Here is a 24,592-nt window from a genome sequence, read left to right on the forward strand (position 1 = left end):
CTGTTATTAAGGGAATCTCCTGCATATCTTCCTGCTCTTCTATCAACTTCCACCCTAGGAATGTACCCTGTCCTTGCTCTCTCCCTCTTGCTGCTCCCAGTAAACAGTAGTCTGCGTCTCAAAGAGCTGCCTTGGGTGAAGAGCAAGGGAGGGGGTCTGAGGCAATGTTTGTAGCAGGAGGAACATGATTCTAGCCAATCACGAGTCTTTGCTGGCTTAAATTAGGCCTATTTTGTAAACCATACCAGGCCTTATTATTTCCAGACCCTTTCCTTACCTGAGTCACATCTTCCACCAGGTCATGGACTGTAGCATGCCACTGATTGGAGAACACCAGGTAGAGGACAGGCAACTCATCACTGAACTAGTCATCAGCAAAATGAACCAGCTGCTGTCCAGGACTCCTGCCCTGTCGCCTCAGAGACCCTTAACCACCCAGCAGCCACAGGTAAGAAAGTACAGAGACCCAGCATAGCCAAGAACCACTGCTGTAGATGCTGGTGGCTCTAGGATGGAGTAGAGGTCAGATACCTACCTTCTCTCTCTCCTTTCCTTCCCTTCCTTCCTCTCAGGATTACTTTCAAGTACCCTTTATAGAGATTATCTTGTTAGCAGTCTTCAGTGTCAGCTATAGAACTGTACAGATATGGAATACTGACTGGATCTTTACCCTGAACTTGAAGACTCCAGGGAGCCATAGTCCATTTCTACTGGGACTCAGGATGTTCCTTGTTTTTAAACTGGGAGTTTTCAAAGGAAAGCTTGGGTCAGATAGCTCACTAGCTCTTCACTGCCATGTTTGTGGCAGGATCTTTCTGAAACAGCTACTGGTTCGGAACAAGGGAAGATTCAGGTCCTCAATTCTGAGAGAGACTGACAAGGTAAAATTCAAATTAGAGATCTACTTTTGTTCCTATGGGAGAGAAGGTGAGTTCTCTTATGATTCCAGACTACTTCATCACAGAGGCAGTATCCCAGATGCAGGTCTATTGGGAAATGCACACAAGTTTTTGTAGAACATTAGGCCCAGTAGCTTTAGAATAAATCAGACAGTATAAGACCCTGAGTCTGAGGTTCTGTACACCCATGAAGGAGGGATCTTGTTTTTCAAAAGTGTCTCCAGGCCGGGCGTGGTGGTGCACACCTTTAATCCCAGCACTCCGGAGGCAGAGGCAGGTGGATCTCTGTGAGTTCAAGGCCAGCCTGGTCTACATAGTGAGTTCCAGGACAGCTGGGGCTACAGGGAGACCCTGTCTTAAAAAGACCAAAAAAAAAAAAAAAAAGAGTGTCTCCAAGATGCCTCTCTCCACTGATCTTTTATATAATGAAGTGGTAAGAACTTGGAAAATGAATCAAAGAACTAAGTCTTACTTTTTCCCCCTCTAAACAGCTGTATAACTTTGATGGAATCATTGACCTTTAATCAAGCTCAAGTTTGGGCATTTGTAAAGCAGAGTTCTCAGAAAAATCTTCCCTTCAAAATTCTATTTCAGACAATTAGGGGGATAGAATAGGGTTTAGAATGTCAGCTTTGAAATAAGAATCCCTGAAGTACAAATTCCAAACCCTAAATTTGTTGACTCTGTGGCTTTGACAAGATCCATATCAGTAGTTGAGAAAGGTAACCACAGTCCCTATCCCATAGGGCGGTTATGAGAATTGTATGAAGTTTTTAAAAAATCCATAAAATATGGCATAGCACAAAATAAAATCCTCAAAAAAGGTTAACTTACTTCAGTAAGCAGACTCTGGGTTTGGATCCTATAATCTTAGACTTTGAGAAACATCACTACCTTTTCTGGAAGGACATGCCTTTCCAAGATTATACTGCAATGCAAGAGCAGAGTAGTTAGATTCTAAAATTTCTTAAATAAGAAATAAGGGCTGATAGCCTTATACTGGATAGGGAAAGGAGAAAAAGAAAAACCACAATATAAATCGATCTGAGTTATTTAGGATGGAAGCTAATTACTCTAGACACTCAAGTATCACAGCATCATAGAATAGAAATGGTGTTGATTTTCAGAATAATGAATCTGAATTGTCAAGAGAAGAAATCTGATATTTTAGTCAGTAGTATATATTCCATTTAAGGAAGGCAGAAACAATTTATAATAAATAAATATTTCCCCTAAATTGACTAAAATAAAATAGTGTGATAGTTGAAGTTAGTTCTTTCTCTGGACCTGTTTATTCATCTATCATATGAGATCCAATCTAAGGATTTTTTTTCACTTATTTTTATTGAGCTTTTTAAATTTCATACATTTCCCACTCAAATCTAGATTCCCCTTCCCCATTCATGCGTCCCTCTTTCCCCCCACCAAACCCTATGCACTCTGCCATACATGCTGAGTCCTATTCATTCAGGTGTTTGGACCCAGATGTCCTTCAGTGTAAATGTGTCACTGGATTCTAGTCAGCCCATCCAGTGGTTGTATGTAAGTCATATTCTCCCTCACCCAGCAGGCAGTCAGACTCAAATAGTTCTCAATCTAGTGCTGGCCCGCCACCTATTTCTCACCTCCCCTTTGGGCCCTTGTTTAATTGAGCTGACATGGGTCCCGTGCTTGATGATACTGCTGCCACAGTCTCACGTGAGCAAGCCTCCAGTGGCCTGGAGGCCTCCCCCTTGACCTGTGTTCATGAACCAGCCCTGGCTCTTACAATTTTTCCACCTCCTCTTCTGCAATGGTCCCTGAGCCGTGGGTGGGTGAGGTTCCATATAGGAGTCCCATCCTATACTCTACAGTCTCTTATTCTCCAAAACTTGGCCAGTTGTGGTCTTCTGTGTGCAGCACACTCTAATGTACACAGAAGCCTCACTCGTGAGAGTTGAAGGATACATTAGCCTTCTCTCTACCCCTTTTTCTGCACTATTTTTTATGCTCTAAATTTTCTTTGGGTAGAATACTTCCATCCTCACTGATGGGAGATTCTGGGTTAAGAATGGTTGACTAGGAGTCTTTGGGGTGTCCATGTTGAGAATAGCATTGTACAGTGGGATATTGTCATACATTACCTCTTGTGAGTGTCTCACACTGGGTATGACATCTGGATCTGAAGGGATCATTCAGTGGCAGAGCTTGTCTGACATGTAAAAAAAAAAAAAAAAAAAAAAAAAAAAAAAATTTTTTGGATTAAAAAAAAAAAAAAGAAAAAAACAATTTTCATGGATTAAAAAAAAGAATCAGGCCAGACGTGGTGGCGCACGCCTTTAATCCCAGCACCTGGGAGGCAGAGGCAGACAGATCACTGTGAGTTCAAGGCCAGCCTGGTCTACACAGTGAGTTCAGGTCAGCTGGGACTACAGGGAGACCCTGTCTCAAAAAAATAAAAATAAAAATAAAAATCAGGCCTTTGCTTAGAGTTTCTTGACTTTGTAAATGTGATGAAATGAAGATGCTTCAGTCCTAGTCCTGCCTTTCAATTCATAGCATGCCTCAATGGGTAGTTAGAAGTAACTTGTCAATCAAATTACCTCTCAGTGTAGTTTTAATTTTAGCATATGAACCCCTAGAGGAGGTCATACCCAAATCATGTCTGAACCATGATATCCCTTATTTTTTTAAAACTCGGAATATATTTAAACATTTTAGCATACTATGCTGGAAATCAGAATATTCAGGAGTGATTCCCTACCCTGTCATAACATTTTGTTTCTTTCTGTAGACTCTGTTTCCTCACTTGTGAAATGGAGTTAAATTAGATGATTTCTAGATCTCTTTCAATACCGAGTTAACCTGTTTGGCTAACTGCCAAACAAATAGCCTGAGGGCATAGTCCTCCAGAAGACTGTTCTCACTTTTGATATCAACTGCACATTTGGGGGAATTCCTCAAACCACTCAGGTTGAATAGCACTCTGCAAGAACCAAAGAGCTCACTAAGTGTTATTGCACTCACAGTTATGGGAAAAGGATTCAGGTCAAAACTAGGCCAAAGGAAAATGCCGAGAATAATCAGAGAAGGTTCCAGAAGCACAGCTTCCATTGGCCTTAGGATGGATCACTCTCCCAGCATCAGTGTGTGACAATACATAGGGGACTAGTGCCAACCAGAGGTGTTGCCTGAGTTTCACTGTTCAGAGTTATTACTGGGGCTTTGTTGCATAGGCCTGATTGATTGATCTGATTAAACTATCTCCATATCCCCCCTCTCTGGAAGTCACACTAATACCATATGGCCTAAAGGGCCCATTATGAACAGCAGAGATATTCACCTCATCCAGGAAATGACAGGAGTTTAGAGGTTACTCCCCAGAAGCCTGCTACAAAAGCCAGACCTGTCTCAAGGCAAGGCCAAATTATTTACTGCACACATAATTAAATTCATATAGCACATTTCTCACATGCTTTCAGCAGCTCATAAGCAAGGCTTATTCCTCTTAAGTTTTTCTTGACTAACAAAGACCTAGCAACTTTAGCACTTTAGCAATGCAAGAGATACAGTTCCTGTTCAGAAGTTGTTTGAATTCTAAACTGAAGCTGTGACTGAATTCATGACTAAATAGTATCTTCTTATATCTTCTAATAACTTTCTCCTAAGTCTGTGCTTAGGCTGCCCAGTAGCCAGTGATACCCAACAACAGTCTGCCATTTAGCAAAATGCTGCAGCTGGGCCTTGAAGCCGTGAGTGTACTGGTCATATGTCCAGCTCCCATTTGTCTAGATAAGGAAACATTGCTATGATTGAGAGGACATTTCTGTCATCCTAGGCCCAGGCTCATGGATCAGCCGCCTTCTTACCCCTGTTGTCACACCTCCCTGCATTTTTATCCACATGAACCTGCTTCTAAGGACCATGCTGTACCTATGATCTGGATTCTACCTTTTTTTGCTTTGAAGTGTCCCCTTCTCCATCATCAGTTTCTACTTTTTTAGATGATCACATCCACATACAAACATCTCCCATTTGAAAAACAAAACACCTGTCAGACACCATATTCCCTTCTTAGCTACTCTTCCATTTCTTTGATACCTTCCCCAATTTTCTCCTGTGGTCACTTATTTATCACATCACCACTAAATTGCTCTTAGCAGAATCACTCCATGTCACCGGTTCTAGTGGTCACTTCTTACTTCGTAGACTTCACAGTAGCATTTGATACAGCTGTGCTTCCTTGAGACACTATCTTTGCTAGGCCTCTGTGACTGCACTCTTCTTCTGTTTTATTGTACCTCATTGGCTTGCCATAAGTACGCTATGTCAAAAACATCAACAGATTTATTTGTGTCTTTCCACAATATCAGAGTTTATTGAATGGCAATAAATTCACAAGGTATGGTGGTTTTAGTGGCAATAATTTGTCAGATATTCCTACTTTTTCTGGGTAACCTGGCTAAGGTAAGCCTAGGTTCTTTTTTATGATATTAATTGCCAATTTTAACTCTAAGATCATACGTTACACATTATACAGTAAATATATCTACGTGTGCGTATATATGTAGATTGTAAAGGGACTACAAAAGGTTAAAGCAAACATTCAGAAATAGGCTCATTGAATTGTAGGTAGAATCTATATTGATAAGGATAAACCTAGCTCTGGAAGCAGCAGGGGCTAAAGCTGTAGATGTCACAGGTCTCACTGTAGAGGTGTAGAGCTGTAGAACTACAAAGATAAAAGGGCAGGACTAAGTCTAGAGAAAGGAATGGGCAGAGGGATTAACGATAGGTCCAGGTCCATACAGTTGAGCAGACTGGTGGGCAGAGGGCAGTTGAGATGGCTGTGTCATCAGCGGGAACGGAGCTGGAGCTCCAAGGACAGTTGTGAGTTCTCTGCCTCAAAGTCCTTAATGCATACATGAGATGGTCTAATAACAGGTGAGTGAGGGGGCCATTACCATCACCACCTATTTATGGGTCCATATAAGGGAGTTACACCCTTTCTTGGTCTAGTGTATTCATGGACCTAGTTTCCCTGACATGATTTTAATATGCTTATGTGCCCCAACATTCTCAGTTCATCTGGATAAATTTATAGAGTGGTACCCTTTCTACTCCAGGAATAAGTCATTTGTAGTCTCTGCCATATAGATGGCTCTAGACAGATGGTGCTGTTCATGTATCCACTCAGATGCATAATAATCCTCCATCTTCAAAATGAGAGTCAAAAGCTGCTTATAAAATGGAGTCTCTCTGGTCAAGGCATAGTCTAAAAAACCCAGTTTTATACAGTGTGGAATAACTTAAAGCAAGGCACAGCCTGATCTCAACACATCCCTCTCAGCCTCCTTTTCTCACCTTTCCACTTCTGATAAATCTCTAGATGTGCCCCAGAATTTGGTGTATGTGAGGTCAGAGATGTGCCTCGTGAGTTTGGCCAGCCTGCGTTTATCTCCTGCCCTGACCACTCCTTTGAGTTCCAGTCACATCTCTGTCTCTTTCTTAACACCTTAATTTGCCTGTCTAAATATAGCAGAGCCAAAGTACAATTCTTGGTCTTCCTTCAACATCCACCCCTACCCTTCTAATTTTCCCCAAGCAGTTTATATAGATTCTCACCCACCTCTTTACCCTTGTGCCATCCTACCTCCTGCTCTCTATGCCCTATCCACACAGTCACAAAGGCCTTTTATCTCTTGTATCCTCTCTCTAAAATGCTTTTTCCCTTCATTTGTTTTTGGTGCAGCTTACTCTCATGTCAGTATAACTGATATTTCCTCAACTATCCAATCCACAGCTGCCACCTGCTTCTCCCTTTCCCTTCTTTACTTTTGCTCCTAGTACATTCTGTCAGCCAGGATTGTTTTATTTTTTCTACTTCCACTAGAATGTAAACTCTTTGAGAGTAAGAATTTGTTCACCACTTTATCCTAGTAGCCATCTAATATAGTTACACAGAGCTTGACAGCTGGGATGCTTCCTGGGGACTTTGTGACTTCATCAACATAGTGCATACTTACACGTGACATCACTAAGCAATAATCTCATGAGACCACCATTATATATGTGGCCAGTCATTGGCCTAAATATCATTGTGCCACACATGACTGAACATCAGAGGTGTTCTAAAAAGGGTGTGTAAGAATTTCCCAGGCTGCAGTCAGTTGTCTAAAGAAAATGTAAACAATAACAAATCTAAATCTGTTTTTTAATATTTCTAAACTTAGTAACAATTCTATGTAAATGACATTCAGATGTTCTTTCCATCACTTCTACCACCTCTTTCCCATTGATAGACTTTACAGAATGTATTTGACAATGAGTGCCCATTTGAAATAAACACCTTTAACAGCCCTTTCAGCCTATTTGGAGTTGATATCAGAATCCTATGCAAGCCTTGGTAGTGTACAAGCAGAAGAGAGATAAGCCAAGATGCATGCCATTCCTTACACTCAAGCCTCACTTGCTAACTTCTTTCTTCTGTGATGATGGAACCCCAGGCTGAAAGAACTTCTGGCTTGAAGCATAGCTCTAATATCTGCTCTTTGCCCAGAAATCTAGAACAGGCCCAGGACAGACTTGTGACCCAACTATTTGCCTACCTGCCCCTTTTTCTCTGTCCATTCATGCTCTACTACTAGAGAGCTTTCATTTCTTTGATTATAGAAGAGAACCTTCCAAAAGCTATAGGGAAAGGGAGAGGGTAGTGAGTAGGATGCCTTGCTATAAGCCAGCCCCCTACCTGAAGTGGATCACCTATGGAAAACATAAGCTAGCTTGCTGCTGAGCATAGTTCCAAGGAATAGGGGCAAGGACATAAGAGGCATTGGCCATGTCACCGAAAGAAGAGAGATGAATGACAAAGCTTGATTTGGCAGTCAAGAGCTCAGCCTCACCCTAACTGGACTGTTAGCCTCTGGGCTTCCCCAGGCAACTGGACTCACGTGGACTCACATTGGACGCACACATGGACTTGGTAGTGCTTTAGGGACACTGTTCTCAGGGTGACAGTGACACCTGGTGGCCAGGGATGGCCAGAGCTTCTGTGTTCTTTAACAAAGCATCTTGCCTGTTTCTCTTTGCTCTCCCAGGCCCCAAACTTACTGTCTGGGAGTAGGAATTTGTTCACCACGTTGTCTCTAGGGCTTAGCAAAGTATCTAAAGGAGCAGCCATTGAACACAGCCACAAGGCTTAACAACTGGTATACTTCCTAAGAAGTATGGGTCTGTTGTCAGCATCTGAGACAGATGTGATCCTGGGGCTCCGAGAGGTGACAGCTGCTCTACCTACTCCTGGGAACAAAGGAGAGCACTTCAGGTGGACAGAGCCTTCAGGTCTTGCTAATAGAGATGGTTTTCTTGTCTTCATGAGGTTCATTGTTTTCATTTCTCATTACACTGGAATTACTCTTTTTTTTTTTTTTCCTTTAAAATCTTCCAGAGTCCAAAGACCAAATGCTAAAGCAAGAATTTCAGACACCAATGAATGAGGTGGGGACTTGCCCTTCTTCAGTGCCCTTCAGTTATGCCACATAGCTGGCTCCTTATTTGCCTTGTGGGTTAGACCCATGGGGGGCAATTCAAAGACTAAGCCTTTTGAAGTATTATCTATCTGGTGCCAGGGTTAAGATGAAACTTTTACTCTGCCTGAGATGATCAGGCCACACTTGGGGTGTTGTTTCTAGTCTGAGGGTGGTAGTAACACAATGATGAACTCTGAGTGTGCTCAAAGGAGAGACAGCAGGTTGGGGCATGTGGCTCATCTACTCTGTGGATAGATAAAAGTTAAAGGAACTGTGTCTGGGAATATAGCTCAGTTGGTAGAGTGCTTGCATAGCATTCGTGAAACCCTGGATTTTATTCTCAGCACAGAACATTTGAGGCTACTTTGGTATACATAAGATCCTGTCTCAAGAATACAAAACAAAAAAATTAAAGAACGACAATTAAAGCTGCTGCTTCAAGAAGCCTGTGACTTAATATCTTCAGCTTTCTGATGCTGTCATGGATTAGAGATAGGTCTAAAGACAAATCTGCTGGAGGACAGGTTTTGACCTTCTGTAAGGAATTAACTCGCCAATACTAAGAGTAGTAATGGCTTCTCTGGAGAGAAGCATGTGTCTATCACATTGATGTTCAGACCTGAGCAGGATGAGCTGCTTATCAGGGGAGGTGGTGAAAGAGTGGGCTGGGGCTGATGGAGCAAGTAACTCTCAGAATCTTCCAGATTTAGGATGCATGTAGCCACTGGACCTGGGAGAAGTAGTAGTAGGGAGAGTCAGAATACAAGGACTGAGGCCTGAATAACCTTTGGCCACTGATAGGACATTCTGCCAGGCCTTGCTTTCCGGTTCTTTGATCTAAAAAAGACTGAAAACATTTCTGACCACCAAAGTGCTGCTAGAACATGTGTGCTCTTATATTAAGTGCAAAGAGACCAAGACTGAGAAGGAATCTCTTCAGTATGAGAAGTGAGGCCAACAGGGCTGCACACTCAAGGAGGAACACAACTGCCCTCCAGATCCCAAACGAGCTGTTTCACTTATGCTTAGAAGAGGTAAAGTTAGGACAAACCAAAGGCCTTCCTGCTTCCCACAGAATGACTGGCTATAGAGAATTTGTTCCCCAGTGAATATAAGCTGAGAATGTGAGGCGATTTGGGGCAGGTTCAGATAAAGCCACTAGTGACTAGATCCCTTAATGGACTATTAAGAGAAACTGGCTATTTTTGGGAGTTCTTTACTTTCAGGGACATCTTTAATCACTTTAATCACTTGAAGCTGCCTTTCTGACCTAGGGTGACCTGACCCTCAGAGCTCCCGTAGGACTTGTGACCCCCATGGGACATTTCTGATGTCCTCAGGTTATGGGAGGACCACAGTCCAGGCAATGAACATTGCCTGCAGAGTGGCTATTCCCTTGGGGAAGGAAGGAGCAGCAACTCGTCCCTGGATACCTTGCAGAGGAAGGAAGGTGGGCAGTGGCAACTGCAAGGGTGAGTCCGGAAAGGTCTCAAGGTGCTGAAAACATGCTGTCCCCTTTGCTCTACAACCTCCTGACCACATTCCTTCCTGCTGCTTCATTCTCCCTGGAGTACTAGACCGGGGAAGTGAGGCCTGAGGGAGCTGATCAGAATAGTTCTGTGGCATGGCCAGCAAGGAGCTTGGCCTGGCCCCTTTCCTAGGGCCAGACCCTGGGACCCTTTCCCGATTTCCTGTCTCAGATATGCTGAGCAAGCACAGGCCTTCCTCCTTGGTGGGGGCAGCTGGTCTCAAGCCAACAATTCTGAAAAGTTGAGTCACTCAATGTCTTTCCTTCCTTGGCTTTCCATCCTGTTGGGGACTCATGCAGATAGGAGCTCCTCTGCCTACTGAAAGCCATGGGATGGCAAAGTACCTTTGGCAAAACCCCACAGATCTATATCCATGGGCTTGGTTTCTCTTCCAGGCCAGTTATTTCCTCTTTAGTCACCTCTGGAGCTATTTACTCTGCCTAAACTTACTTTTTCACATCTGCAGGGACCTTGCTGAAATTAAGTCAGTGATACATACAGGGAATGATATAGTCCAGCCAGAATCCCGCGTACAAGAACAACTGCGCACAAGAGACAGGAAGCTACTCAGCAATGTCTTCTCCATTGATACATGCAGTTATAGCATTATAGATTTATTCCTTTCGGATAATAGTTATTCTCAGTTAAATAGTAGCAGTGATGTTGACCTATATCAGTCTCCTTACATTTACACACAGGTTTGAGAACTTTGGTGATCAGAAACATTTTCAGTTTGCAACACTTTACAGTTTACAAAACTCATTCATTGTTTTAAGCCTTATAACCCTAATGTGAGATGTTGGGCTAGTAATTCTGTTTGTTCACCTATCAGGAAAGACAACACAAATGACCTGTCCAAAGTCACCTGGCTGCTAAGCAGAACTGGATCTTCTGGTCCCCAGTTCAGGAAGTTCTGTGCAATTCTATGTACCATGACTTTTTGTGGTTCCTGTCAGAGCATGGGGGAAAGAAAGAGAGAGGAGAGAGAGAGAGAGAGAGAGAGAGAGAGAGAGAGAGGACAAACAAGGTGGACGGTGTGCAGCATCTGAGGAATGATACCTAAGGTTGACCTCTGGCCTCTATGCACACATACACAAACATGCCCATGTACACACGCGCGAGAGAGAGAGAGACAGAGAGACAGAGAGACAGAGACAGAGAGACACAGAGACAGAGACAGAGACAGAGAGACAGAGATTAGAGAGACAGAGAGGAGAGAGACAGAGACAGAGACAGACACCAGCCTTTGTGGCCAGTATGAGGAAACTTGCCCTCATGTCTTGACAGCTGAGTGCTGGGCCTGTTGACCCCAGGGGTCTCAGTACATTACCACCTGTTCCATGGGATATTCATCTGTCCTGTTCCTTGGCTCTTTTAGATTGCTAAAGCCCCATAGATCCAGCAGAGCAGGATATCAGCCTGGTAAGCCTCTATGGATGGCAGCAGAATACTCTCCTTACCAAACCCCCAAAGCCTGTGCCTGCAGGATATTTCTGCTCAAGCCCAGTAGCCCTAGGGTCTTTCTGGGCTCAAGACTGCACTGCTAGTAAGGGCTTATCTCTTATCTCAGGCATCTAAAGAACTGAAAAATGCACAAAAGAATTAATAGAAGCCTGGAGCCAGAAGAGAAGTCATCTGCCTGTAACTACTTGAGTCCCCTGCACAGTGTCTCTGATTGACCAGAAGTCTGTCCAGGTCCTGGTTAAACAGTTTTCATGGTGGGAACTACTTCCCAGGCCAGCACTTGCCATGATTCACTTTTATACTGTACTGATTTCAGTCTATTAAGTACTAGGTACTTCATGGTTCCCTCATTTAGTCCTCACAGTCAGACCATTTGGAAACAAACTGAGATTCAGTTATGAAATAACTTGTCCAAAGACACATGAAGAAACATGCTGCTCCCAGATCTTCAACCTTTTATCTCTCCACAGACCCTGTCACTTCACCCCTTAAAAGAGCTGCCCAGAGTGGCAGCAATGCTTTATCATGAGGCTTGATCAGGCAAGAAGGCAATGGACCTGTATCTCTCCCTTACTAAGACACAAGTCTTGGCAGCAGTGTCAGGCTGACACCTTCTGAGCTCACAGTCATTCTGTAAGCCCAGGGTTGTTTGGAGCTTTTTTTCTAATGCAGGCTAAGGCTGTTTTCCTCCTTCCTTTTTTGTATGCAGCTGGTCACAGGCGCTGGACTTCACATTCTTACCTGTTTGAGTCAACCAGCTTCCTGAGAGAAACTCTGCTACTCAGGCTGACCACGAGTTCCTGCCTCAGGCTGGCTACAGGCCAAACTTTGGTAGTGACGCCAGAATGGCCAGACTTCTGTGGAATTCAGCATCCCAGGAGGCTCTTGGTGACTGGAGACAGATCCCGTGGTAGCCAAAGCCCACAGGGAATAAGCCCTCAGTCCCTAGCAGACAGCAAGCTTGTGGGTGGAGCCAGAGTGTCCCAGCCTGGCAAGGAACAGTCCTTGGGGACTCTCCTCTGAGCCTCTGTCAGCCCCTGAGAAGTCTTTAGTCCACAACCTCAGTGGAACCAGGGACAGGAGAAGCTCCTTAGGCGCCATCAAGAGTAGCCAAAGCACGTTCCCAGGCTCTAGCCCCAAGGACTGCCTCTGGGAGCTCTTCTCCCAAAGCTTTGGGAAGGGCACTTTGGGGCTCATTTTTTTCTTGAATGTCTCACACGTGTGTTTCTGTGGCTGAGGAGAGTCAGGGTCAGCCTGACATGGTAAGCTCCTCCTGTGACACCTGAGGGAGGAAACTGGCAAGAGCCAGTCTAGATGTGCTTGACTTGTGCTGTCCTATACCTGAATATCTGTCTTGGGCAAGAAGAGACCATGGCATAGAATGTGTGGCATAGAAAAGGGACTAAACAATACAATTGGGACTAGAGGGCACAGGTATGTTTGAGACATAAAGGGAACTGAAGGCTAGAGAGATTGATTCCAATAATGCTGAAGCAATTAGAGATGTTGCTAAGTCAGTATCTACCTTATAAAGGCACTGTTAGATCTAAGGGAGAAGCTACATGAAAGGCCATGTGTATGTAGCACACAGTAAACATTCAGTAAGTTTTAACTGTTAAATTATTTAGAGACGTTAAGTAACATAACTAGGGAAAGATTTTCAGAGACTAACAGTACCATAAAGAAGATAGATTAGAGTTGAAAGAATTAGAAAACTATTTTGTTTAAGCAAAAATTAATATCTGACCAAAGCTGATAAACAAAAGATGATATCAGGAGAGAAGCACTGAGGAGCCTTGAGAAATGACTGGTTTGAGTGGTCACCAGCTGGCTTATTGGGTGTCCGTGTCAGTACTCAGACCAAGTCTCAGGGAGCCAGTTAAAGTACATGGAAAAAAAGGAAGGAAATGTTGGTATCTATACTGTTGCTGAAAGTGGTTGGGGGTTTACAGGTAGGATGGGCACTTCCCCATGTGAGGTACTAAGAGCCTTGCAAAGGCCTCCATACCTATTACTGTATAAAATCCTCTTAGAACAGTTTGGGATGATACTGTTATTGAAAGGCTGAGATACTTGGAAGGGAACATTTCTAATTCCTTGGTAGTGGGGCTAAAACCAGACCATAGTGAGCTGGAGAAGAGAGACAGCCAGACTCAAGTCCAGGAGAAATGGATAGCAGGAGGAGAAATGGTGTTGATGTAGAATAGGGCTTGGGGGCTGTGTCCAGGAGAGAGGAGCACTGACATGGGAAGTAGGAGATTGCCGAAGGCACACTTAACCCACTTTGAAGCCCTGGCTCGGAAGTTACTCTTTGACATCGGCCCACTTGGCAGGATTTAACTTTAGAGAGTATTTCCCTTGTACTGGAGTCAAGCTCCAAATGCTCACTGCCTGAAATACAAATATTAGATAAACCAAGTCACATGCATCTTTGATCCTGCCAGGACCTAATCAGAATCACAGCTGGAAAGAGGAAGCATGGAGGGGAGCCATGTTTTTGGGCAGATTGTAATTCTGCTGTTTGAGAAGAAAAACAACTTGGCCTTGAGCACTTTACCAATATTAGCATCTTACCCCTTCCTTCTGGGTGGGGGAGGTTCTGAGAAACAAATGACTGCTCCCTTCTTCAGGTCCCTCCCCCTCAGATCTCCCAGCCCAGCCCAAAGAGTAGCTCCCACCCCTAGTCAGTCCCTGAGTTGACCCCACCCTAAAGTTCATCCAGATTAGAAATGAGCCAAGTCTCAGTGGTTCACCCCACCCCATCCTGGACTCCATCGATGCTCCTCCTCCACCCCAAGCACTTCCCTTTCAGAAGCTGGGCTTGTAGGTGCAAATGGAACTAAACATCAGGCTAGGTGGTGTTAAAAACAAAAACAACCACTTCTAGATAGAATGAAAAAGGGTTGAGGAGGTCTTAAGGCATTGTATATCAGTTGTTCCAAGCCCCACACTGCCCACTCCTTGACTAGCAGCAGCCCCAGAGGCTGAGGATCCTTGAAGGTATATGTGGAACAGCAGGTGTTCTGATGAGATCCCAGCAGACTCTACTGCAGCCTCACCACAGAGCCAGTTTCTCTTTGGAATGTACTTGGAGTTTTGTTTTTATCTCTTGTGTTTTTGTCTTCCAGAGTGGAACACTTAAAGATCCGGACTCCAGCAAGACCCCACCTCAGCGGCCACCCCCCCAAGGTTGTTTACAGTATATTCTCGACTGTAATGGCATTGCAGTAGGGCCAAAACAGGTCCAAGCTTCTTAGAGTGATTGGTAGTTAATTTTTCAAAGCAGAAAATTTAAGCCAAAAACAAAAAGAAGAGAAAAGAAAGGAAAGAGGGGAGGGGGCAACAGACCCTCCAGTTGGTGCCATTGCTGCATTCTCTCAGTGCTGACTGGACTGTGTTTTTCCTATGCAGTGTCAGCTCCTCTATCTGGTTGTTTACCTGTTCCTGTTTGTGCTTGTAATGCTCACTTACGTTCCTCTGTATAACTTGTGATTCCAGGGCTGTTTGTCCACAGTGTACAAAAGAATCGTGCCTCTCCTCAGTCCAGTGGGACTATCTTCTGGGTGGTGTGATCCTATTTTTAAAGTATTACATAGTGAGGGGTGAGATGGGAGCACCAGGATGGACAAGGGAGAAACAGCCACCACAAAAATAACAGCCCCCCTCTCCTCCTGTTCCCCCAGGCTCAGACTCACACCCTCCCACTTACCTCCATGAGTGTGCTTGGGATTCTCAGTGAACTGTGCTTTTGCTTCCTTTCTGCATGACTAGGGCAAATAGATAGAACTCTTAGAGCTTTTCAAAGTCTAATTCTCACAGCTTCATTTGTTGAATTTGAAGGCATCCATCTTTTTCTCCATTTGCTGAGACTTGGTGCAGTTTGAGTTTGTGTGAATAGGCTGGCTGTGCCTGTAGAGCTCTCGTGTTTTCAGTGATGAAAGAACAAGCTACTTCAGGAATGTGTTCTGCATTTTACATCCCTGTGTACCCTCCGTTTTTATTATGAAATAGCTACAAGATTAAAAACAAAAATACGGGGCCGCCAATGTGCAATATCCAAGTGATCTTGTGAGCATTTTCTGTGTGTTGACTTCAGTCCCCAAACTTGTTTCTTCTTTGTTGCTGTTTCTGAACCAGCCATATGTGCGCTATGGAACTGGGGCTGCTTTGTATTCCCCAAAGTTTGACCTATGTACAGAGATGTTCTTCAGCAGTGTTGGACAGAGAATGCAGGGAACTACTGACTATCTGAAAAGGAGTTGACTATTCCCAAGGCCTCATAACATGAGACCAAATGAGAAATGCCCCATGTCACCTGAGAGGGACACTGCAGAGCTCTGAGGTGTTGACCAGTTCAGTTCTCGGCTGCCTCCTCTTCAGAGGACCAAGAATGCAGAGCTTTCTGAAAAGAGCTGGCTTAAATGTGCGTGTCGAGAAAGAGATTCCACAACTGGAGAACCCTCATCAGTGTGCCCTCCTTTTAACAAGCAGCATCTGGGAAGATAATGTGGCAGTTAATCAAACCAACCCTGGGGGTCAGTACCTCATCTTGCCACCTGTGGCAGGGCTGGAATGGGTATCAAGTGGCCTTCTCTAGTCCCATAGCCCATTTATGAGCTTATGCTGGCAATTTGCCTTTTAGAAGAAATATTTCTGGCTCTACTTTTACATTCCCTCCCACCTCTGTGCTGACATGGCCCAGTTCTGGACTACCAGGTCTGAGGAGTGAGTACTGTTAGGAGTATGGAACATGTATCAAGGGGCACATGCCTTGTTTCTCCTTTGGTTTCTGAAAAATTCTGAGGCTATGGAAAAATGTATACAGTGTGACTGCTTTCATCTGTGACCCCTCCCTTAGATGATGCTGGTAGTCAGTCAGTTGTAAATATATAGATATATGCATATATGCACTTCCAGGTGGGCTGATAAGAATCAGTTCCTTAAATACCTCCCAGTCTGATGAAATAATAGAAGGGAATGAAGGAACATTTCCCAGAATGGAGGAATACATTTTTTGTGGGTTTTTTTTTTTCTGTTTTTTTTTTGTTCAGTGGTGAGCTGATGGTGTTGCTTCTCTGCATGTTATCAGTGTGTTACATCCAGGTGCTTTTCATGTGAGCCACAAATACAAAGTTGCCATTTGAATTCAGTCAGGCTACAGGATGGTGTCAGCCAAGGCCTCTCAGGTGGGAGTTAGAGGCTGATTACTACTCCCACTGCCACACTCAAGCAGGCAGCATCACCTGACTATCCTGTGCCCTCAGGCAGCATGCTAAGGGACAACTCTGTGGCCTGGGGGACACTTTTGTCACAGTGTAGGATTTGTGTTCAGGTGTTTTTGTACCCATTTCTTTTCTGATGTTGTCCCCCACACCTTTTTTTTGTACTGATCCAGCAGGAGATCCTCAGCCAATGCTGGAAGTGTGATTGAAGTACCTCTCTTTTGTGATTCTCTTGTACAGCTTAATGTGCAATAAAGGAAAAGTTATATGTCTTCAGTGTTAAGTTGTAAAGTTTCTGGCTATTCAATTATCTCTGTACAGGTGGGAAAGCACTTCAGGTTTGTGGTAAAAGAGGCTGAGCTATCAACCTGAATTACTTTACAGGAAAATGTCAACACAGTAATCTAATAAAATAATAGTCTTGATGTCAGACTTTGGAAAAGACAGATGCTGATTAACGTAAAATAATCTGCTAATCTAAGATCTAGTTGCTTGATTTGACTTGGAACTTCTTAAACATGCAGAAACCTACATATTTTATGTATGTATTAATGTGTAACTCACCCTGCTGTTAATTGATTATCGATGATAAAGGGGAGCCCATGCTGTGTAGAAGGAAAAAATGAACAGATAATCATGGGTACACAGTAGCATAGACATACTTCTGCCTCTGCAGAGGACATAGATAGGTCTTCTGGTGTTTCTAGGAAACTAAATAACAGAAACACTTAGCTTTAGCAGCCCCTGAATATGAATTCTGGGGTTGAGAAACTGGATCTTCCAGGCCAACTGGGAGTCATTTCCACTTGTCAGTGTGTTTCTATGGGGTCATCTTTTGACTTCTGAGTATAGGAATCCCCTTCTGCAAAATATAAGTTGCTACCACAATTTTTGCCTTTTACCCCCTAGACAAAGGAGAACTTTTTTTCTCTCCAGGCCATATGATGGTTCTGTGTCTTATACTGGGAGAAAGGTATGCTGGTCCTGCTGGTTCTTATTAAAGGGGCTATTTGCCAGATGGTGCCCACAACATCCCTGGGGGAGACTGGGGAATGTATGTCTGGAGAATTTCCCCACACACCTGAGTGGTTTGTCATGCTGGTGCCCCTGAGGATGGCACTCAGATTCAAAGAGTGCCTGGGAAGAAAGGATTGATCCTGGTTGTGGGAGTTAATACTCCAGCGAAGCCCAGGTGAGGTGGGTGTAGTAATCAAACACCTGGAGGCTTGGAGTGGGATGAAGGGCAGCTCGGTGGAAATGATGTTGGTAAATGGTCACTGATGGTGATCCTAAGGCATAGAATACTTTTTGAACAACTTTCTCATCCATTGTCATCTTTGAAACAACTACTGTCTTAGAAAGATAACTAATAGTAGGGCTTACTTCTAAAGTAGTTTTATGATTAGAGAAACTGAGACCCTGAGAAGCTTGACATCTTGCTGGGGGTGTATGTGGGGGGGACATCACTGATTACTTCTTGGGCTTTCTGATTCCTGCTCCAGTGTTTGCCTCACTTCCTTCTCCTGCACCTTAGGTGGAGCAGCTCTAGAGCACAGTAGCTTATATCTGAGGCCCTCTGGGAAGTGGGAGGGTTCCTCTGATCTGGAGGTCTTCTGTAAGGGAGCTTCTCCCTGTGTGGAGCTTGCTCAGCCTGTGCCTTCTTCCCTGTCCTCTTGACTTCTGCTGTGACTAAGTTGCTGAGTCTCTGAGGAAGAGCAAACACTGGTGATGTATAAGAGTGGGGGAAGACCCCTTCAGAGCCCTCCAGAGCTGGGTAGCTATTTATAATAGAACTTATCCTTTTGGTAATTAACTAACCACACCCTTTGAGACATAGATTCTACAAAGGAAACCTTTGATATGGTTAAATTATGAAGTTTTTCTTGTACTGAACCTAGGGGGCCCTGGGCAACCCCAAGGAATGCAGCCCCCAGGCAAGGTGCTGCCTCCACGCCGGCTCCCCTCTGGACCATCACTGCCACCTTCTTCCTCTTCCTCCTCCTCTTCTTCCTCTTCCTCGGCTCCTCAGAGGCCGGGCGGCCCCACCACCACCCACGGAGATGTACCCTCCAGCAGCAACACCCTGGCAGAGGCCCAGCCACCCCCGGCTGCTCCGCCACAGAAGCCCCAGCCTCACCCACAGCTCAAGTAAGAGACAACTCAGCAGCTCTTCCCTCCCCCTCTTCCTGCCCCTCCTCATGGCCTTGGGCTCCAGAACCACTAGAAAGTGCATTCAAGCATTCTCTTGCTACGGATATTTTGTGATTTATTTTTTGGTTGTTTTGTGTTTGTGAGTTTTGTGTTGTGTGGTTTTGTGAGAAGAATGGTTAGACTGCCTTGGGAGGGGAGGAAAGAAGGGAATGAAAGTCCAAGGTGGAGCTAGCTGCTCACCCCTCCCCTTCTGCCCAAGGAATAGCAGCGCTTCAGGTAACACTACAGTAGTCACTGTTCTATCCACAGCCTAGAGGTTTGGTTGTTTTTGTTTCTTAGCCCCATCTCCCACTCTTTTTTCTGTTCCTTTCTCAATATGTATGTCTCCCTCTAAAATTTTTTTTAAAAAGTCTTTCCTGCTTCCGACTGAAGCTCAGGGTGTGCTATCAACAAGGCTGCTCAGAAGGAAAGGGGAGAAGTAGTTAGCTCCATCTCAACTTTTACCTTCATCTCTATCTGAAGGAAATATGGACAACAAAGATGGTTCCAGACAGAAGTCTCAAAGTCCCTCCATCTACTGAGTCCCCTCATGCTCAACAGTCAAGCTAGAGACCCCTGCACACTGTCCTGCTGCAGAGAACTGCACAGAGCCTCAAGAAAGCATAGCTCTGTTCTCAGGACAGCCCGGTACAGTCAGCTCCACCCCTTCTCCAGAACACCGTGCTACTTTCAGTATCCTCTGCAGACTCCCTCACCACTCAGAGAAAGCAGCAGCCTCAGGGGCATGGGAGTGAGCCACCCTCCGTCAACTCCATCTTAGTTGTGATAGAATAAGGGAGTCTTCAAGGACCATGAAAGGGGCACGGGCTTGCAGAGTTCAGGTGAGCACTTGAGAGTCAGTGCACACAGGAGGAGATTTCGCTCATAGCCACTTCTCTAGTTAGTGGCAGGGTCAGGGTTGGGGCTGGGATGCCCGTGGTCACATACATAACAGAAGGGACAAGGCCCCTTCTTGCTCACCAGCTCCAGCCAGTAGAGCTGCTTCTGTCTGACCAACAGTGTCATCGCCTGGTCCAGCAGTTTCTACAGGCTGCTTTGGATCTTCCTCCCTGCTCTAGTAGCCCCAGTGTAAGGGAAAAATCCTTGGGTTGTCATTGCTTCTGGGCTGAAGCTGTTGAGCAGAGCCAGCCTCTGACTACAAGCTGGTGCCCTCTGTCTGTACATGCAGAAGAGTCCCCTTCCCAGAGGCCAGCATGCCAGGGCTCATCCCCAGCCCTAATGAAAGACAGGACACCTGTCCACAGTTCCTGTGGGAGGAGAGAATGCTGCATAGATGGGACTTTCCTGGCTGCACCCAGCATTTAGGAAAGGGATGGAAGTCACAGAAGAGTACTGGAGCCAGAAAACACTGGGAAAGAGACCCAATAGGAATCAAGGAGACAAGCCAGGCCACTAGGGAAGCTAGACCTGGTGGTGGTGTGTCCTGCACTATGGTGTTGACCTCCCCACAGCCCTTTTTAACCTTTGTATTTTTTCTTCCTGAATCACTTGCTAAGAAAAAATAAGCTCCTAAAAATTTGTGTGTCTAGTTTGAGTTTCTTTTTTTCATTAGAATACTACTTAATAAACATGGTCTTACATGTGTCTCTTTTACCCTAATGCACCTGAACCCCACAGCCCTCATGTTAGGGTTCCTCTGAGGAAAGCTACAAGAGTGACTGTGCCACATTAAGAATAGGGAAATGAGACGGAGGAGTGCTTGCCTAACATGCACAGAACACTGGACTTGATCCCTGCACTGTGTAGAGCATGGTGTAATGCCTGTCCCAGCACTTGGGACATAGAAGTTCAAGGTCATCCTTTACACAAGGAGTGCAAGGTCAGCCTGAACTATATCTGTAGCTACACTATCTCAAAAAAGAAATTCAAGAACAGGGAAATTGAAGTATTAGACTTTTGGGATCAAGCCAAAGATCCCTTTGGAATAAGAATAGAGAATAGGAAGAATCAAAAGAACCCAGAGACCATCACTTAACCAGAATCTTCATGCCACACATGAAAAACTCAGGGCCAGGGTACCACAGGGCTACCCTGAGGCCAGACATGAGTAAGTGGCAGAGTCAAGACTTTGCCCCAGGTCTTCCATTGATCAGTCCACCACTTGACAGTTGAAAAGGGAGTTTAGGAGCCCACAAGTGCTGATCTCATCAGAGGAAAAGGGTGTCAGATTCCTTGATTCATAACCTTTAGACTTAAATAAAAGAAACAGCCTTTGAGTCACCCTTTCTTCCTCTTTCCCTTCTCTTTTCCCCTTCTCCCTGGTCCCTATGCTGCCTGCATCCTTTCTTGATTCAGCAGCACTGGAGGTGAGGAATTAGCATAGGGGCTTCCCAGTGCCTAGTACACAGCCACTTCCAACTTCCTCCTGTCACCCTATTCCCTCTGGGGTGGGAGTGGGGGGTTCTTGTTGTCCACCCTCCTGTCACTGTCCTCCTCTGCCTCACTGAGAACACCCCCCTTTCATGTTCTCTCTGGTTTTTATCTTCAAGCAAGTCGCAGTCCCTGACAAATGCCTTCAGCTTCTCTGAGTCCTCCTTCTTCCGGTCTTCAGCCAATGAGGATGAAGCCAAAGCCGAGACCATCCGGAGCTTGAGGAAGTCCTTTGCCAGCCTCTTTTCAGATTAGCCCTTCAGACACATGAGGGCATGCGGCCCAACCAGGAAAGGCATCTGAGACATTCACCAACAACAATCCACCATGTTTGGTGGCAGTGTCCCATGACTTGCTGTGTGACCCCTTCCTCTGCTCTGTTGTGCTCAGTGAATTATGCAGCCCAGAAATGACCATGTGATAGGCTCAGGGAGGGTGCCTACCCCAAGAGGCACCAGGCATCAGAGAGCAAAGAGCTGCTTCCCTGTAGTTACAGGAGTTTCCTCCTGAACTCATCGTTGCTGTGAGTTTAGTGGCCTTACTGTGACAGTGCCGTCATGTCTTATTCTTCCCTGTGAAGCCAGGATCTCTGTAATTAAGGACTCCTGACAGCCTAACCCAGTTCAGATGCAGTGCTCAGCATGCCCCTGTAGTCAGTGCTACCTGTGGGAAGCATATACATACGTAGAAGCACTGTTGGCTCTACATTTTAGGAACTTTCCCCAAACCTGGATCCCCTGTGGCACCCGTTGAAAGCACACTCACCCAAGCCCTGCGCTTCCTAGACTGCTGTGGTGGTGAAATGCCTTGAGTCTGCTGAAACAAGAGAACAAGGATCTGCAGAGTCTCCTTTCTCCCCTCGGGAGGGCAGTTCTTTGGTGTGAGCTGCAGTGACCTTGACCTTCCAAAGTTGCACTGTAGAGAAGAATGCATGCCACTATAACAGCAGTACACCAATCTTTGTGTTCCTCACCTAATAAATGTCAAGACCTTTGGTGTAATAAAAGCAGCAGCTTAACCAGCATTGGATTCAGCCATGAGGTTTCCCGTTTAGGCTGAGCAGATACGTGGGGCATGCAGGTGTGTTTGTGAGCAGGGAGTAAGAAATCCAGGAGTGAAGCTGCTGTCAATCAATGCGTGTGTGAGTGTGATAGTGGGTGCACATGTCTGTGTGCAGGAGTTTGTCGAGAATGTGTCTGTCCTGTATGGCTGCATAGCAAACCTCCTGACAGCTCCCTAGTGGATCTCTCTCCTCCAGAGCAGCTGATCTTCCTTCAGCAACTCAGCATTTCCACCTATTTTATTGAATTTTGCAGCCTTCAATAAGCATAATGCCCTGATTCCATATCAGCCAAGTTAGACCCACTCTTCTGGCCAGTCATCAAGCTCTTCAGCTCAGACCCACATGGTAGGACCAACAAAGCTGGAGCAACCTGCTCTGATGAACAGGGTCCCACAACTGTAGCTCAGGCATCCCTGAAGGCCTGCTACTGAGGATGGGCTCTGAGGGATTTTCACTTTAACTTCTTCATGACTCGCCGAGGATGTTCCCAAAGACTACAAGCGCTCTAAACACCACATCTACATGGATAAAAAGAAAAAAAAAAAATCAGAGCTGGGCCTGGTAGCACACCCCTTTAATCCTAGCACTTGGGAGGTAGAAGCAGGTGGATCTCTGAGTTTAAGGCTAGCCTGGTCCAATGAGTTCCAGTCCAGCTAAAGCTACATAGTGAGACCTTGTCTCCAAAATCAATATATTAACATTTTATCTCCATAATTTTTTACATGTAATACCTATCCTACAAACTCAACCAGATAACACTCTTTAAAATACCACTGTCTCACTACTCCTCCTCACAAGCAGTCGAAACTGAGAGGTCAGAGAATGAATTTCTGTAGTACCAGGTCTTTTCTGAGTCACACCCCACATTTTCAGAGTCTAAGGACTGAGAGAGGTAAGACAGGAAGTAGAACTTCATACTGAATGGCACCTGGATGGGGGAGTAACCTTCCTGGCACAATACACATACCTAAGGGACAGACCCCCAAATAAAAGGCAAGGAAAGTATAACTTATCCTCAAGGTTCCTTCTGGTTCCAACTGGGGCAAAACTTTTTTTTGCCCTCTTCTGTAGCCAGATCTGAGAATGAAACTAACATAAGATAGAACAGAAATCTCTCTCTCTCTCTCTCTCTCTCTCTCTCTCTCTCTCTCTCTCTCTCTCTCTCTCTCCTGGGGATGGGACCCAAGGCCTCACTCATGCTAGGCAAGCACTATACCTCTGCCTACATCCCAGGCTAGCGAATGTGTTTTATTTAATTTAATGTTTCTTAAGAAGACCCAAAGAAGCTGTTAGATGCAAAATGTACACCAATTTAAACAATAAGTGATAAATTGTGAAGATGCCCCCAATACAAAGGGGTTTCACCTAAAGCCAATGAACTGTGGAAAAGAAACTTTAAGATATACATGGGGAAATGATGGAAAAGAAGGGTCACCCATCTTAGTGAGGTTTTGTTTGTATAGATTCATTGCCTGTCTATGGTAATAAAAATGTTCTCTTTTTTTGTATGGGTCTCTGGGGTGAGCACTTTCCACATGAGAGTTTTAATTTCTTCGGGCACAAAGGAGGAGGTCAGAGAACCCTCCCTGTACCTCTTGTTGCCAACTGTCTTGAGCTCAAAATAACTAGCATGCCAAAATGGCATATTTTAAACTAGCTTTTTCTGGACAACTTTAGAGCAAAAAGGCTTCCATTTATCCATGTTCTGTCCCTCTATTTCCAAGTACATTGTAATAGAGTGTGTTCATTTAGTCAAAAGCATATATTGAGCAGTTACTATAAGCATAAACATTATGATAAATTCAAAGAAATATTTACTAGCACGTCTATAGTACTTATTAAGTTCCAGACACAATTATAAGCACTTAAAGCAACTTATTTTCTGTGAGGTAAGTACTATTATAATTTTACACATGAAGAAATGAAGGCATATCAAATTCAATAATTCATTAAAGGCCGTCCAGCTGGTCAAATAGTGGAACTAGGATTTAAACACAAACAATAGGGGCTGGGAAGATGGTTCAATGGGTAAAGCACTTATTGAACAAGTAAGAAGACTGGAATTTAGATACCCCAGAACCTATGTAAAAGGCAGGGGGTTGTGGCAGCCTGCCTATAATGGCAGCACGTGGGCGGCAGAGACAGAATCCTCAGAGCAAACTGGCCACCCAAACTAGCTGAAATGCAAGAGACCCTGCTTCAGTGTATATAAGGCGGAGAGCAATCAACCTGGGACTGCCACACTCAGGTTCACACACATGCACATACACATTAAATCAATAATCAATCAACCAATCCAAGCAATAAAACTAAGACATACAGTCTT

The 24,592-nt window shown here is 44.7% G+C and overlaps 1 protein-coding gene across 1 annotated transcript in view; it reads left to right on the forward strand.

Annotated features, from left to right (window-relative positions):
• Syn2 (synapsin II) overlaps nt 1-22,227 on the forward strand; it is a 192,296-nt gene extending 170,069 nt beyond the window's left edge. Inside the window, exons 10-13 of the mRNA XM_008854903.1 lie at nt 299-448; nt 14,529-14,589; nt 18,521-18,770; nt 21,323-22,227. Coding sequence (XP_008853125.1) covers nt 299-448; nt 14,529-14,589; nt 18,521-18,770; nt 21,323-21,458 — 597 coding nt within the window. The 3' untranslated portion in view covers nt 21,459-22,227. The remainder of the gene's footprint in view (nt 1-298; nt 449-14,528; nt 14,590-18,520; nt 18,771-21,322) is intronic.
• The last annotated feature ends 2,365 nt before the right edge of the window (nt 22,228-24,592 follow it).

The sequence above is a fragment of the Nannospalax galili genome, unplaced genomic scaffold (assembly GCF_000622305.1).
Source record: "Nannospalax galili isolate Female #2095 unplaced genomic scaffold, S.galili_v1.0 scaffold406, whole genome shotgun sequence".
NCBI classification, from domain to species: Eukaryota; Metazoa; Chordata; class Mammalia; order Rodentia; family Spalacidae; genus Nannospalax; species Nannospalax galili.